The sequence below is a fragment of the Echinops telfairi genome, unplaced genomic scaffold, assembly GCF_000313985.2.
Source record: "Echinops telfairi isolate 266 unplaced genomic scaffold, ASM31398v2 ScPeMD7_7467;HRSCAF=8505_1, whole genome shotgun sequence".
In the NCBI taxonomy this organism is placed as follows: Eukaryota; Metazoa; Chordata; class Mammalia; order Afrosoricida; family Tenrecidae; genus Echinops; species Echinops telfairi.
In genome coordinates, this window is record NW_022111368.1 from 29210623 (window position 1) to 29224726 (window position 14104).

The following is a 14104-nucleotide window of genomic DNA, read 5'->3' on the forward strand; positions in this document are numbered from 1 at the left end:
CCTCTACCCTCCCAGTATCGGCACTCTCACCACTGGTCCTGAAGGGATCATCCGCCCTGGATTCCCTAGATTTCCAGTTGTTATCTGTACCAGTGTATATCCTCTGGTCTAGCCAGACTTGCAAGGTAGAATTCAGATCATGATAGTGGGGGCGGGGAGGAAGCATGTAGGAACCAGAGGAAAGTTGTATTTGTCATCGTTGTTACATTGCACCCTGACTGGCTTGTCTCCTCCCTGAGACCCCTCTGCAAGGGGATCTTCAGTTCCCTTGCCTCTTTGTTAATCTCTTCTCCACCTCTAATATTTTGGAGCAAATTCTAAACATTATGGCATCATAATTTCATCAGCTAATACTTCCGTATGTACCTGTTTGATTAGTAAGTAATGGTAGGGTGACACTTTGAGGCTAACTCAGTTCCCCAACAACCTTTCTCCTGTCCACTGATGGTTCTCGATGGAACTTGTTATTACACTAGGGATTGTAAATAGTGCTTTTCCTGTCTGTGGCTCTGTCTACATTTATTGGTTGACATTACGCTGTAAGGATTTTACTTTTTCTTCCTTTCTCGTTAGACTTCTTCCCTCCCCCCAATCACTTGTGTCATTGTAGAGCCTGATGGATTAAAGAAAAAAAAAATTCATTATGACTTAATGCCATAATTGTTCTTTTGGATGTTCAAATTTGGCCGGTGGGTACCTCTTCAGGCTCTCTTCTCTGTTAGGTAGAAATGCTCTTACAGTCTTTGAGTACTTCCTTGGGCTTTTGCACAAGATGCCCGAGGCCCTCACCTTACATGTCTTTCTTAAACCTGTAATCAGCCATTTCTTTAAGAAGACTTGATTCCATTAAAGGAGGAAGAAGGTGGTAATTAGAAACCAAGATCTGATGGTTAAATGTGCTTATTGTTAGGGGGGTCACTATTTCAAAGACCATTAAAAAGCCATTGCTAGAAGAGACTGAAATCTGAGAGCCAGAACTCATGGGATTGCCTTGCTTTTTCAGGTCTTAAAATTTTGCTGCCATTGATAGGGTGTAGTCTTAATCCTTTCCTACATCATTTGAGTTTTTCTTCTCTGGTAAGTTACTGCCTTACAGGGCTTTCTGCTTGCACAGGTTTTGCTGTATGTGTGTATTTACAGAAATTAAAAGGAAAAAAGGAAAAAACCCACTGCCATATATTTGCTTCTGACTCAGTGACCCTGTAGGACAGAGAAGAACTGCACCATAGTTTCCAAGGCTGTAAATCGTTACGCAAGCAGAGTGCCACATCCTTCTTCTGTGGAATAACTGGTGGGTTTGAACTACTGACCCCTTGGTTAGCAGCCAAGTGTGTAACCCACTGCACCCTGGGGATCCTGTCAATGTATTACGGGCCTTCAAAAAATTGTTGGAAAAAGTCTCTCACTAAATGTCATTTTCCATGAACTTTCTGAAGCCTCCCCTATAGAGATCATGAAATGGAATTCCACAGGGCGTTTCATCATCTTCCTCTAGTCCACATTTGTATCTTTCTGTGACCTAAGAAACTGATTCTCAGCAGCCCTCATAACTGTAACACCACTACCATAATAACCAATAGCAAAGCCATCAAGTTCGAGTTTTGGGGCTTTTTGTCTTTAGAAAGTATCTTGCTAAGAAACACAGTTGCTGATTGTCCATCTTAAACCTTTGATTCTAGAAATAGATCTGCAGGAAAGGCTGGTCTCTTTGTAGCTTTTTCCCAGGTTGGATGGTCATTTGCATGGCCTACGGAAGGTGTAGGATCAGATAGGCCTGGGTTCAAATCCTACCTTGTAATTTAGTAGCTGTTACTTAATGTCCATGCGTGTTTAATCATATGTGAGACAGGGCTGTGAGAGTAGAAATTATGATTAGAGCCACACTTAAGCTCCTCAATCTACAGTTGATCCTTGTTTGATCTTTGCAATACGTATTTTAAAAAACATAGCACCTGACTGTTTATAAAACCACCAGCTGTGCTGTATCGAGTACTGGCGACTCATTGCAACAGTGTTCATTTCTTACTTTATGACTGTTCTTTTCCTTTAAATAAGAAATGTGGCTTGTTGGTCAAGGAGCGCTTTGATGCCTCTGTTCCTCATCCTTCTATATTAACACTTAATGTAAAGAGCGTTGTCTTATACAGTTTAATTTTCCTTTTAAACAATTGTTTATTTTTAAAAATAGTTTATTAGAGTGTTCACTTTTCCTTACCTGATGAAGATGCATTAATATTCCTTGATTTAGTTTATTTGAAAACAAAACAAAAACCCAAACTTAAAAACGTACGTTTAAAAGTAGTAGGGTAAAAATGATCAGTAGCTACATTTGGAATTTTGGAAAATTCCAAAATTTTGCTTCTCATGAACTTGGAAGTATTCCCGTGATGTGTTTCAGCTGCTAGTACATGTTTCTAATACTATATGTTTGAAAATGAAAGTAAGCCTTGCTACGTTTGTAAAGCATTCTTGCTAATTACCATTGGTTTGCAGCAGCAGGAGTGGTAATAGACTTACACCTGCTGGTCTATTCAAGGTGGTTATGGGTCCATTTATTCAGATGTGTTTCCTAGACTCACCAGGACCCCATTTCTCACTCTAGTCTACAATCTTGTTAGTTTACAAAATGTGACTCACTGTCACTCTGTACGACTGAGTGCCACACAGCCTTGACTTCCTTTTTCAGAATAAGTATAGAGTTACAGAAAATTTGAGAAGCTAGGCCAGAGAGCTCCCACCTACCCCACACTTGATTTTTCCTGTTCGTGTCTGACATTAGTGTGGCACATTTGCCACAACTAGTGACTCTGTATTCATGCATTAATCCTGAGTAAAGTCGATCGTTCTTCTTAGCCTTAGTTTGTCCCTAGTATCTTTTCTGTTCCAGTATGTAATCCATGATAAACCAGAAAACCAAACTCACTGCCATCGAGTCAATTCCAATTCACGTATGGTTTCCAAAGCTTTGTAAATCTTTACAGGAGCCTCATCTTTCCTGCAGAGCAGCTGGTGGGTTTGAACCATGGACCTTGCCGTGAGTAGCCCAGTGCTCCTAATCATGACCCCATCTTCTGTTTCGTGTCTCTGTCCTCTTGAAGCTCCTTAGGCTGGGGCAGTTTCCCAGCCTTTGGCTCAGTATTTCACAGGCTATCTCTCCATTGGAATCTGGTCTTTTCTCATGATCAGATTGGGGTTCTGGGCCAGAGGACCACAGTAGCAGAGTGCCTTTTTCATGATCACCCCATGGCCGTGACTTGTCACTGTTCATGTTGACCATGGCAGATGCAGCATTTGTCAGGTTCTGGCCACTGGAAAGCTTGCCCTTTTTCCCGTTTTCCATGCTGGACTCTTGGGAAAGAAATCACGAGATGCGCCCCCCTCTCCCCGCACACACTTCCCTGAGTGAGACACATGTTCCCTTTCCTTGCAGGGAGTGTATCATACATAGCTTAATTCTAATTTTTCTGCAAAGGAGATTTATCTTTTTCCTGCCACTTACTGATTTATTCAGTCATTTCTTTATGTCATTAGGGACTTGAGATAAGTGTTTTATTCATGGATTATAATCGAATATGATTTTGTTTTGCTGCTTAAATTGTGCTAGCTTTGACCACTGGGGCCTTTTCATTTGGCTGCTGTGTCCTCTTAACATACTCTGAGTAATGTCAGTTTTCCTTTTTATTTTAAAGCACTTTCTTGTGTCCTAGCATTATTAGATGCTCATCTTTTATATTTCCTGCCCTGCCCCTAGAGTCATCCACTTCTCTAAAGAACCCCGATTCTATTTGTTAGAGGGATATAGACGCCAAGATCCGGGCACTGGTTGTGCTCATTGCTCCCTGGGTGTAGTGGCTTCTCTGTCCTCTCAGCTGACACAACAAAGATGTATACATGTTACTAACCCATTCCTGTGGCTTCATGTCCTTGCCCCACCCTTATTTACTTCCGTGCTAGATTGATGAAGCGTGTAATAATGAGAGATATGTTTGTTTAAAGGCAGACAGCCTTGCAATGAGCCAGTCTTTTGAGCTTAATACCCTTATCGCTTATGTGAGAATGTTTTCCTCCCTTCCCCCTGAGTTCAGTTGTTTAAAATTCTATTTTAGGCAGATATTTAGGGATCCCTGAGGGGCACCAATAGTTTACACTCTGCGATTAACTGAGAAGTTGGTTTGAATCCCTTGTGTAATCCTGAGTGGGGAAGAATGGTCTGCCACTCTGCTTCCATAAATATTAAATGAAAAAAAAAACAACCCATTACCACTGAGTGCTTTGGCCCATAGCAATGTTGTTGGGCAGAGTAGAGCTGCCCTACTGGCTTTCCAAGGATGTAATTGGAGACTGCTTTTCATGGTCCCATTAATTCATTGGGCCGACTGTTTCCGCACGTTCTCTGTTGTCATCACCCTTCTTTCCTCCAGGCAGGGAGAAACCAGTAGTTACACCTTACATGGCTGCTTACGAGCTTTAAGAGTCCAGTTGCCACCCACCAAAGTGGGATGTAGAGCATGGTCTCTGTGGACTTTCGTATGCCAGTAGTATATCTGTATACTGTGGAAGATGGTGCTTACAGATCTCTAACCTTGAAAAATTATGTGCTCTACCATGTATACCATGTCACACTGGCAAGTTTCGCCCTTGTTGATGGGCTCGAAAAAATCATGTTCCTTTTAAATGTGTTTTTGAGTTTGGGCAACAAAAATTAGTGTGAAGTGGCAAAATCAGGGCTATAGGGTGGGTGAAGTAAGGTATCTGTGTTAGGCCAGGTTGACTAGAGAAACAAATCCAGAGATACTTAAATATATGCGTAAGAGAGAGTTTTATATCAAAAAGCAATTGTATATTGAGAAAACATCCCAGTCCACTCCAGATCAAGTCCATAAGTTCGATTTTTAGCCCGTATGCCTTATACTAGTCTGTAAATTCCTCTTCAGACTCACGTGGGTGAAAAGTCTTATGGATCCAGTGGCATTGGAAGCATCACAGGGCTGTGTCTGCTGGTCTCCGCCGCATGGCTTGTCAACAGGAGGGTGAAAGCAGAGAGGGAGTGGCACTCCTCCAGGGAGAAAGAGGGGAAGTTCCCAGAGTCCTCATGAGAAGGCCACACTCACAAGGAAGCATTATCATGCTGTGACCTGATTGACAGGCTAGACTCCACTCCTGCATTCTGTTTATCAAGTTGACATGAATCCATCCTAGTGAGATTTTCCTAGGACAGCTTGTAAAAGTAAGCAGGTACATTGTTGTGATGGAAGAATATCCCTTGGTATAACTTTTTTTTTTTTAGCCTTTTCCCCATTGGTGAGGTTTTCCATTTTCTGAAAACTTCTTCCTCTGTCATCATCCATGTCCTTCAAGCCATTCTGTCAGGATTACCCCTTTGGAGTATCCAGAAACTTGCTGTAGGCTTCTGAGCTAGCCTCTCTGCCTTGGAAGCCACTGCTTGGGTGTGATCCGTATTTTGAAGGTGCCCTAGTGAAACTAAGAGCAGTGTATGCCTTGAGAGAACCCGCGTGCCGCTGTCCACTGATTGCAGAGACATGCTCCAACACAGATGTGGAATAAACTTGTGCATGTGTGAACCGCAACCACAGTAGGAATACTTTCTGACTCCCCTTAGCATGTACTGTGTTTTCTTTTTCCATTCATCTGTTGATGGATTCTTGGGTCGTTTCCCTCTTGTGACTGCCGTGAGTGGAACTGCGGTGCACACTGATGTTGTGGTTGCTCTCCACCTCTCTGCTTTCCCGTCTTCTGGAGGAGAACTGCTGGGTCATGTGATAGCGCTCATTTTGGTTTTTGAGGAACCACCACCCTACTTTCCACAATGGCTAGAAATTTTGTATTCTCACAGCAATTGCTAAGGATTCCAATGTCATTACTTCCTGTCCAGTCTGTGTGATTTTTCTGTTTTTCTTTTTCTTTCCATCCTAGTAAGAATGTAATGGTGTCTCATTGTGGCCTTGCTTTGCTATCCCTCATGGCTAATGACAATGAGCATCTTTTCACTACCTTGGCAGCCATTTGAATATCTTTGGTGAAGTGATTGTTCAAGTCCTTTGCCCATTTGATGATTGGTCAATTGCTTCGTTGTTGAGATATCTTGAGTATTTTAGTTATTAGATTCTTGTCAGATATGTGTGGTTTCCAAGTATATTTTCCCAGTTAGTAGCATGCCTCTTCACTTTTTGATAAAGCCTTGATTTTTATCGTGTCTCATTTTTTTGTTTTGCCTTTTGCTCTTTTCCCTGTTATTATATTCCTTAATCTATTGTTGAAACTAAATTTGATAATGTTGCCCTTGCTTGCTCTTCTAAGACTTTTACTCATTTGGCTTGCACATTTAAGTCCTTAATCCAGTTTGAGTTTGTGTGTGTGTGTGTGTGTGTGTGTGTGTTTATGATGTGTGCCAAGAGCCCGCTTTATTTTTGGATGTGGAAATCCAATTTTTCCAGCACTGTTTATTGAAAAGACCTTTTTTCCCCCCTCTATGGAATGGACTTCGCATCCTTGCCAAAAATCAGTTCACCAAAGTATGTGGGTCTATTTTCAGATTCTCCGCTCTATTCCATTTGGCTGGTGTTGCTTGTTACACAGTACCAGGTGTTTTTGATCACCGTAGTTTCCTATAACTAAAATCCACTGCCATTGAGTCAGTTCTGGCTTACAGAACAGTGTTTCCCAGAGTAGGCAGTACTGCCCTGGTGGTGCAGGGAGTGCTAGACAATTTAGGGGCTGGCTACAAAAGCATATACCTACACTTTATCAAGGATTTGAGGTTATAGTTAACATTTTTTAATTGCCAGGGGGTGCTGAGTACTTTAAAATCAGAAAAGGGGGCAGTAGGCCTCTAAGTTTGGGTTTCGGAGATTATAAATTTTATCGGGAGCCAATGGCCTTCCTCGGTGTTGCTGATGGGTGTGAACCACGGACCTTTTGTATCGGAGTGTGAGTCCGACTTTGTTCTCTTTCAACATTGCTTTGACCATTTAGGGCAGTGGTTCTCAACCTTCCTAATGCCGCCACCTTTTAATATAGTTCCTTATGTTGTGGTGACCCCCCCCCCCAACCATAACATTATTTTTGCTGCTACTTCTTAATTGTAATTTTGCTATTGTTATGAATTGGGTGACCCCTGTGAAAGGGTTGTTCGACCCTCAAAGGGGTCGTGAGACCCACATGTTGAGAACCGCTGATTTAGGACCTCTTTCCTTTTCATGTAAGGCTAAGGAGTGGTTTTTCAGTTTCTGTAAAGAAGGCTATTGATCAGGCTTGCATTGAATCAATATATTGCTCTGGGTGGTATTGGTATCTCAACAGTTTTTCAATGCATGAGCCTGGACTCTGTTTACATTTAGTTAAGTCATCAGTAACCCTGCTTAAGGAGCCCAGGGAGCATAGTGGTTACAAGTTGGGCTGCTAACTGCAAGGCCAGTAGTTTGAAATCACCAGCTGCTTTGCAGGAGAAAGATGGGGCTTTCTACTCCTGTAAAGAGTTACAGTCTCGAGGGAGGCAGGGAAAGGGGAAAATGAAGAGCTGATATTAAAGGCTCAAGTAGAAAGATAATGTTTTGAAAGTGATGGCAACATATTTACAAATGTGCTTGACACAATGGATGGATGTGATAAGAATTGTAAGAGCCCCCAATAAAATGATTGGAAAAAAAAAAGTTACAGCCTCAGAAACTCACAGAGGCATTTCTGCTCTGTCCTGTAGGGTTGCTATGAGTCCCCATCAAGTTGATGGCAGTGATTTTGTTTTGACTGGTTAATCTCACTTAGCAATGGTTTATAGATTTCATTTTAGTCAAAAGTTAAGGTTTTGAAAATCTGTTTCAAAATTATCATGCTACAACTAATCTCATTTAAAGAGAAAGCCTGGTATTGGATTGACCAGTTACTTGAATAAAACATTTCTGACATTTGGAGTGTGGCCAGTTCTCATCTGAATACTTGATTTGAGAGCTTAAAGTTGAGAAGTATGTCTCGCACATGAGCCTTTATTGGCTTTGAAATTAGGTGGCAAAGCTGTGTGTGTGTGTGTGTGTGTGTGTGAATATGGAAATAGGAACGGCCTACCAATAGAACTGTTTTCATTTCCATAGGTTGTTAGTTTTAGCACAGTTCTTTCAATTAGTCCTTTTTATTTACTAGTTAGTATTTTCTTACATGGTCGAGAACTCCACTCTAACGTTCCTTCTGATTTCCCTGTTCCTGCTAGGAGATTGCACAGAGTTTAAAAGAGGAACAGAAGAAAGTGCCTCCCGAAGCTTCCTTCTCAGATGTGCGGCTGGAAGAAGCAGAGCCCAACGACCTAACCAAATCTGGTATGTTTTGATGTCTTGCTTTCCATCCTGTGTTCCTTCACTTCCTGCCTCTTTATTGAGCACTCACTGAGTCCCAGGCCTGAAAAACAGCCCGTGCCTTTGAGGACCCCATCAGCAGGTGGCAAGAGAAGTTAAACAAGGTAGTGTATTCTCTTTATGGTTCCCAGGTGTGTTGTCGGACGAGCGCCTGAGAGGGCCGTGAGTGACGTGATGCTTATGTGCTAAAACGATGTCAGGGCGGGGGCATCTCTGAGGAGATCAACAAGGCACACAGATACACATCTTCATAGGGGATATGTAGAGAGGCGGGTTCAGTGAGAGGCGAGGCATCTGAAGTGGAAATGATTATATAGCGGAGTATGAGAGAGCCGGGGCAAGTGTGGCTGAGGATGTGGTAAGGACGTACGGAGGAGTGGAAGAACAGACCACTCACCGTGGGCAGCTCATGGAGTTTGGTGCGTGGCGTAGGCAAGGTGCAGGTGGTCCTCGGGCTGGTCACAGAGTTTGGTGTGTGGGTATGTATGTACAGGTGGGACAGGCCAGATTGTGACAGGTTGTAGGTGTGGTAGCTGGGTTAGGGTAACTACATGGCCAGATGTGTATTTTGTAAACAAATGGTATGACTGGGAGGAAAGTAATTCCAGAAATGTGTAGGACAGCTTGAACAGGGTGTGTGTTATGCAGGAGACAAAGTTGACCGAGAATCACCCAGGAGCTTCATCTCTGAGAAAACACCAAATGGCAGATGATGCTGGTGCTGCCAGAGGGCCTGGAGGCCCCAGGAGCCCTGGAGCAGGAGCTGGCGGGGAGCGGCTTCCCGGGAGGCTTCGGCAGCAGTTTGTGGGGATGTGTTTGTGGCTAAGGAGCTCGTGGAGTCAAAGCTCCCTGTCACCAAGCAGGGTCGTCTGGTCAAGGAAGGAAGATCATGTCCCTGGAGGAGCTCTATCTGTTCTCCCTGCCCATCACAGGGAGTCTAAGATCATTGACTTCTCCCTGGGGCTGGCCCTCAAAGACGAGGTCCTAAAGATCATGCCTGTGCAGAAGCAGACCCAAGCCAGTGGACCAGGTTCAAGGCCTATGTTGCTATCGGGGACTACATCGGCCATGTTGGCCTGGGTGTCAAGTGCTACAAGGAAGTCGCCACTGCCATCTGTGCGGCCATCATCCTGGCCAAGCTGCCCATTGTCCCAGTGTGGTGAGGCTACTGGGGAACAAGATTGGCAAGCCCCACACGGTCTCCTGCAAGGTGACCAGTTGCTGTGAGTCTGTGCTGGTGCGTCTCATCCTTGCCCCCAGGGGCACTGGCATCATCTCAGCCCCTGTGCCCAAGAAGCTGCTGCTGCTGGCAGGGATTGATGACTGCTACATCTCGGCTAGGGGCTACACAGCCACCCTGGGCAACTTCGCCTAAGCCACTTTTGATGCCATCTACAAGATCTATGGATATCTGACCCCTGACCTCTGACCTCTGGAAAGAGACAGTGTTTACCAAGTCTCCCTACCAGGAATTCACTGACCATCATGTGAAGACCCACACCAGAGCCAGCTGTGGCTACCACATAGTCGGTTTTATATAAAAGGTAATAAAGTGAATTGAGCCTGCCCACCCCTAAAAGAAGTATCTCCCAGGATATTCATGAGACAACAAGCTAGATGGGAGGTGAACCAGTCTCTCTCTACGTGTGACTGCCCGGGGCCATGCTAGAGCTCACACAGGAACATTCTGTACACTTCAGAGCAGTGGTTCTCAACCTTCCTAATGCTGCAACCCTTTAATACAGTTCCTCATGTTGTGGTGCACCATATGTGGGCGTATCTGCATGTAGATGGACCCGCCTGGAGACGGATAGAGGAGACCATGAGAAATATGGTAGGTGACCACTGTGAAAGGGTTGTTCGACCCCCAAAGGGGTCACAACCCCCAGGTTGAAACCCGCTGCTGTAGAGGATCCTAGCTGCCCAACATCCCCCCCGGCTGGTATGCTAAGTCAACTCTGTAAACAGTTGGCTTCGCAAATCCAGCTGTCAGGTTTCCCTTCTGACAAAGCCAGTTTAGCATTTGTCTATAGTCAGGCAGCGCCATAGGGTTCTAATTGCCTTCTCAAATAGGACTCATGTCATGCCCAGCAGAGCTTGTCCATAGCGCACCTCTTCAGGGACTGTGAGAGGCTAGAGTTTGTGTCTGCCTTGCTGAACCTGGCTTTGGGCATTGTCCCTTTCCCAGGAAAACCCCTTCTTTCCCCATGACTGGTATTACAGTACGCGATTGCTGGCAGGACCACAAAGAGTGAACCCGAGGTGGTTGTGTTTCTCCATTTGAAAGGTAAAAGTGGTTTCCATCACCAGGTTGACATGGGGCGAGAGAGAGTGAGTGGATGAGGGATTGTGCTGGGAACTGGAGTCATCAGAATTTGGTGACCCATCACATGTGGGCGTTCAGGGAGCATTGAGCAAGGCCCCTGTGGAGCCACAGAGAGCCTGCTCGGTGGACAGTGCTCTGGGAGTGTCAGAGGAGAACTGTGTTCAGGGTTTTCAGTGGCCAGTTCTTTGGAAGTAGATCACCAGGATGTTCTTCTGCGGTGTCTCGGTGGTACTTTAATTTGGTAGTCACCAGCCACTGAGCCTGTGCCGTGTGGTCAGTCCAAGAGTGGCGAGAACGCTTAAAATACATGCCATATTTCAAAGACTAAAAAAACAGGAAAATAGCTCATTAGTCATTTTATATTGGTTATATATTCAAATAATACTTCGGATATGTTGGATTAAATACAATATAATAAAACATAATTCTACTTGTATAAGAAACACATTTCTTTCCCTGATAAACTTTTCAAAAATGGTTTTTACAGCGTACCGCAAACCATACACCAATTCAGTTCAGCCACTTGCCTGTGTCCATACAGGTTAGTGGCCTTCATCAAGCCTCCTTTTCGGACGTTTCCTCATCCTACCCTCACCCCCCTGGAGTTGCCGGTATTGTTTTGGGGGTTGTGTCAAGCACATTTATACATTTGTTGCCCTCATCATTCTCAAAACATTTGCTCTCCACCTAAGCCCCTGGCTACAGCTCCTAAGTTTTTCCCCTCCCTCCGCTCCTGCTTTCCTCACGGACCCTTGATAATTTATAAATTATTGTTATTTTGTCATATCTTACACTCTCCCACGTCTCTCTTCAACCACTTTTCTGTTTCTGTCCCCCAGGGAGGAGGTTATATGTAGATTCTTGTAATTGGTTCCCCCTTTCTATTGCCCCTTCCCTCCACCCTCCCAGTAGCGCCACTTTCACCCCTGGTCCTGAAGGGATCATCTGTCCTGGATTTCCTGTGTTTCCAGTTCCTATCTGTACCAGTGTACATCCTCTGGTCTAGCCAGATTTGTAAGGTAGAATTGGGATCATGATAGTGGGGATGGGGGTGGGGAAGCATTTAGGAACTAGAGGAAAACTGTATGTTTTATCGTTGCTACACTGCACCATGACTGGCTCATCTCCTTCCCACAACCTCCGTAAAGGGATGTCCAATTGCTTACAGATGGGCTTTGGGTCTCCACTCTGCACTCCACCTCATTCACAATGATAATGATTCTTTGTTCTGATGATGCCTGATCCCTGATCCCTTCGACACCTTGTGATCCCACAGGCTGGTGTGCTTCTTCCATGTGGGCTTTGTTGCTTCTGAGCTAGATGGCCGCTTATTTACCTTCAAGCCTTTAAGACCCCAGACCCTATATCTTTTGATAGCCGGGCACCATCAGCTTTCTTCACCACATTTCCTTATGCATCTGCTTTGTCTTCAGCGATTGTGTCGGGAAGGTGAGCATCATAGAATGCCAGTTTCATAGAACAAAGTATTCTTGCATTGAGCGAGTACTTGAGTGGAGGCCCAATGTCCACCTTAATACTAAACCTATACATATATGCACATAGATCTATTTCCACATCCCCATATATAAATATATTTACATATGTACATGCTTGAATTTAGACCTCTATAAATTCCCTTTGCATCTTATTTTCTCTATTTCCTTTTACTTTCCTCTTGTCCCACTATCATGCTTAGCCTTCATTTGGGTTTCAGTAATTCCTCTCGATTACATTGCCCTTGACCAATCCCTACCAGGCCTCTTCCACCCTCCTTGCCACTGGTTTTGGATCTCTTGTCCCTGGGTTGGTTAACTCCACGTCCTTTCCCCCAACCCTGGAGAACATTCTTTTTTTTTTTTTTTCTCTGGGTATAGTGTACTTTATTGATGGTACATGACAAGGTCGTTTTCTAAGCCCCTCCCCTTCCTTCAGGGGTCTGGATGGAATATTCTCAGTGTGTTGGGGGATTGAATTAGGGGCAAAGATTCCCCAGCAGCTGAGGGCCTTTCTTCCTCTAACGCTGTTGCTGGGGCTGGTGGTCCAGGGGGGCTCTTACTCCTTGGAGGCCATGTGGACCATGAGGTCCACCACTCTGTGGCTGTAGCCAAGTTCATCGTCATACCAGGAAATGAGCTTGACAAAGTGGTCATTGAGGGCAATGCCAGCCCCAGCATCAAAGGTGGAAGAGTGGGGGTCACTGTTGAAGTCACAGGAGACAACCTGGTCCTCAATGTAGCACAGGATGCCCTTTAGGGGACCATCAGCCACCACCTTCTTGATGTCATCATACTTGGCAGCTTTCTCCAGACGGCAGGTGAGATCCACAATGGACACATTGGGGGTGGGGACACGGAAGGCCATGCCAGTCAGTTTCCCATTCAGCTCCGGGATAACCTTGCCCACAGCCTTGGCAGCGCCAGTAGATGCGGGGATGATGTTCTGAGCAGCCCCACGGCCATCATGCCAATGTTTCCCAGAGGGGCCATCCACAGTCTTCTGGGTGGCAGTGATGGCATGGACTGTGGTCATGAGTCCTTCCACGATGCCAAAATTGTCATGGATGACCTTGGCCAGGGGGGCTAAGCAGTTGATGATGCAGGAGGCATTGCTGACAATCTTGAGGGAGTTGTCATACTTCTCGTGGTCCACGCCCATCACAAACATGGGGGCATCGGCAGAGGGGCAGAGATGATCAACCTTTTGGCACCGCCCTTCAAGTGAGCCCCAGCCTTCTCTACGGTGGTGAAGACACCAGTGGACTCTACGACATACTCAGCACCGGCCTCAGCCCACTTGATGTTGGTGGGATCTCGCTCCTGGAAGATGGAGATGGCCTTCCCATTGACGTTAAGCTTCCCATTCTCAGCCTTGACAGTGCCATTGAACTTGCCGTGGGTGGAATCATACTGGAACATGTAGACCATGTAGTTCAGATCAATGAAGGGGTCATTGATGGCAGCCATTTCCACTTTGCCAGAATTGAAAGCAGCCCTGGTGACCAGGCGCCCAATGCGGCCAAATCCGTTCACTCCGACCTTCACCATCGTGTCTTGGGATGCAGCTGGGACTGCACGGGAACGGGAGAGGCGGCTGTCTGTCTCACGAGGAGGAGCAGAGAGCCCTGGAGAACATTCTTAAGAGCACGATGCTCAAGGCAGTGCTTCTTTACTGATGAGGACAAACTGTTGTTTGGATTAAAGAAGATTGCAGGGGTATTTTGGTGTGAGGTTTCAAGGCAAACACATCCTTCAGTTTCTAGCTCTTGGCATGTTTTTCTCATACAGTACTGTCTGGAGCTATTGGGGTGGGCAGGTGTGGAGACACTGATTGAGAGTGTTTGGTACTTCAATCTCAGAAGCAACAAAGCCCACATGGAAGAAGCACACCAGCCTATGCGATCACGAGGTGTCAAAGG

General features: G+C 45.2%; 1 protein-coding gene across 1 annotated transcript in view; it reads left to right on the top strand.

Moving 5' to 3' along the window:
• COG3 (component of oligomeric golgi complex 3) overlaps positions 1-14104 on the top strand; it is a gene marked incomplete at its 5' end in the record, with an annotated part of 79099 nt that overhangs the window by 31357 nt on the left and 33638 nt on the right. The window contains one exon of the mRNA XM_013005133.2: positions 8222-8327. Coding sequence (XP_012860587.1) covers positions 8222-8327 — 106 coding nt within the window. The remainder of the gene's footprint in view (positions 1-8221; positions 8328-14104) is intronic.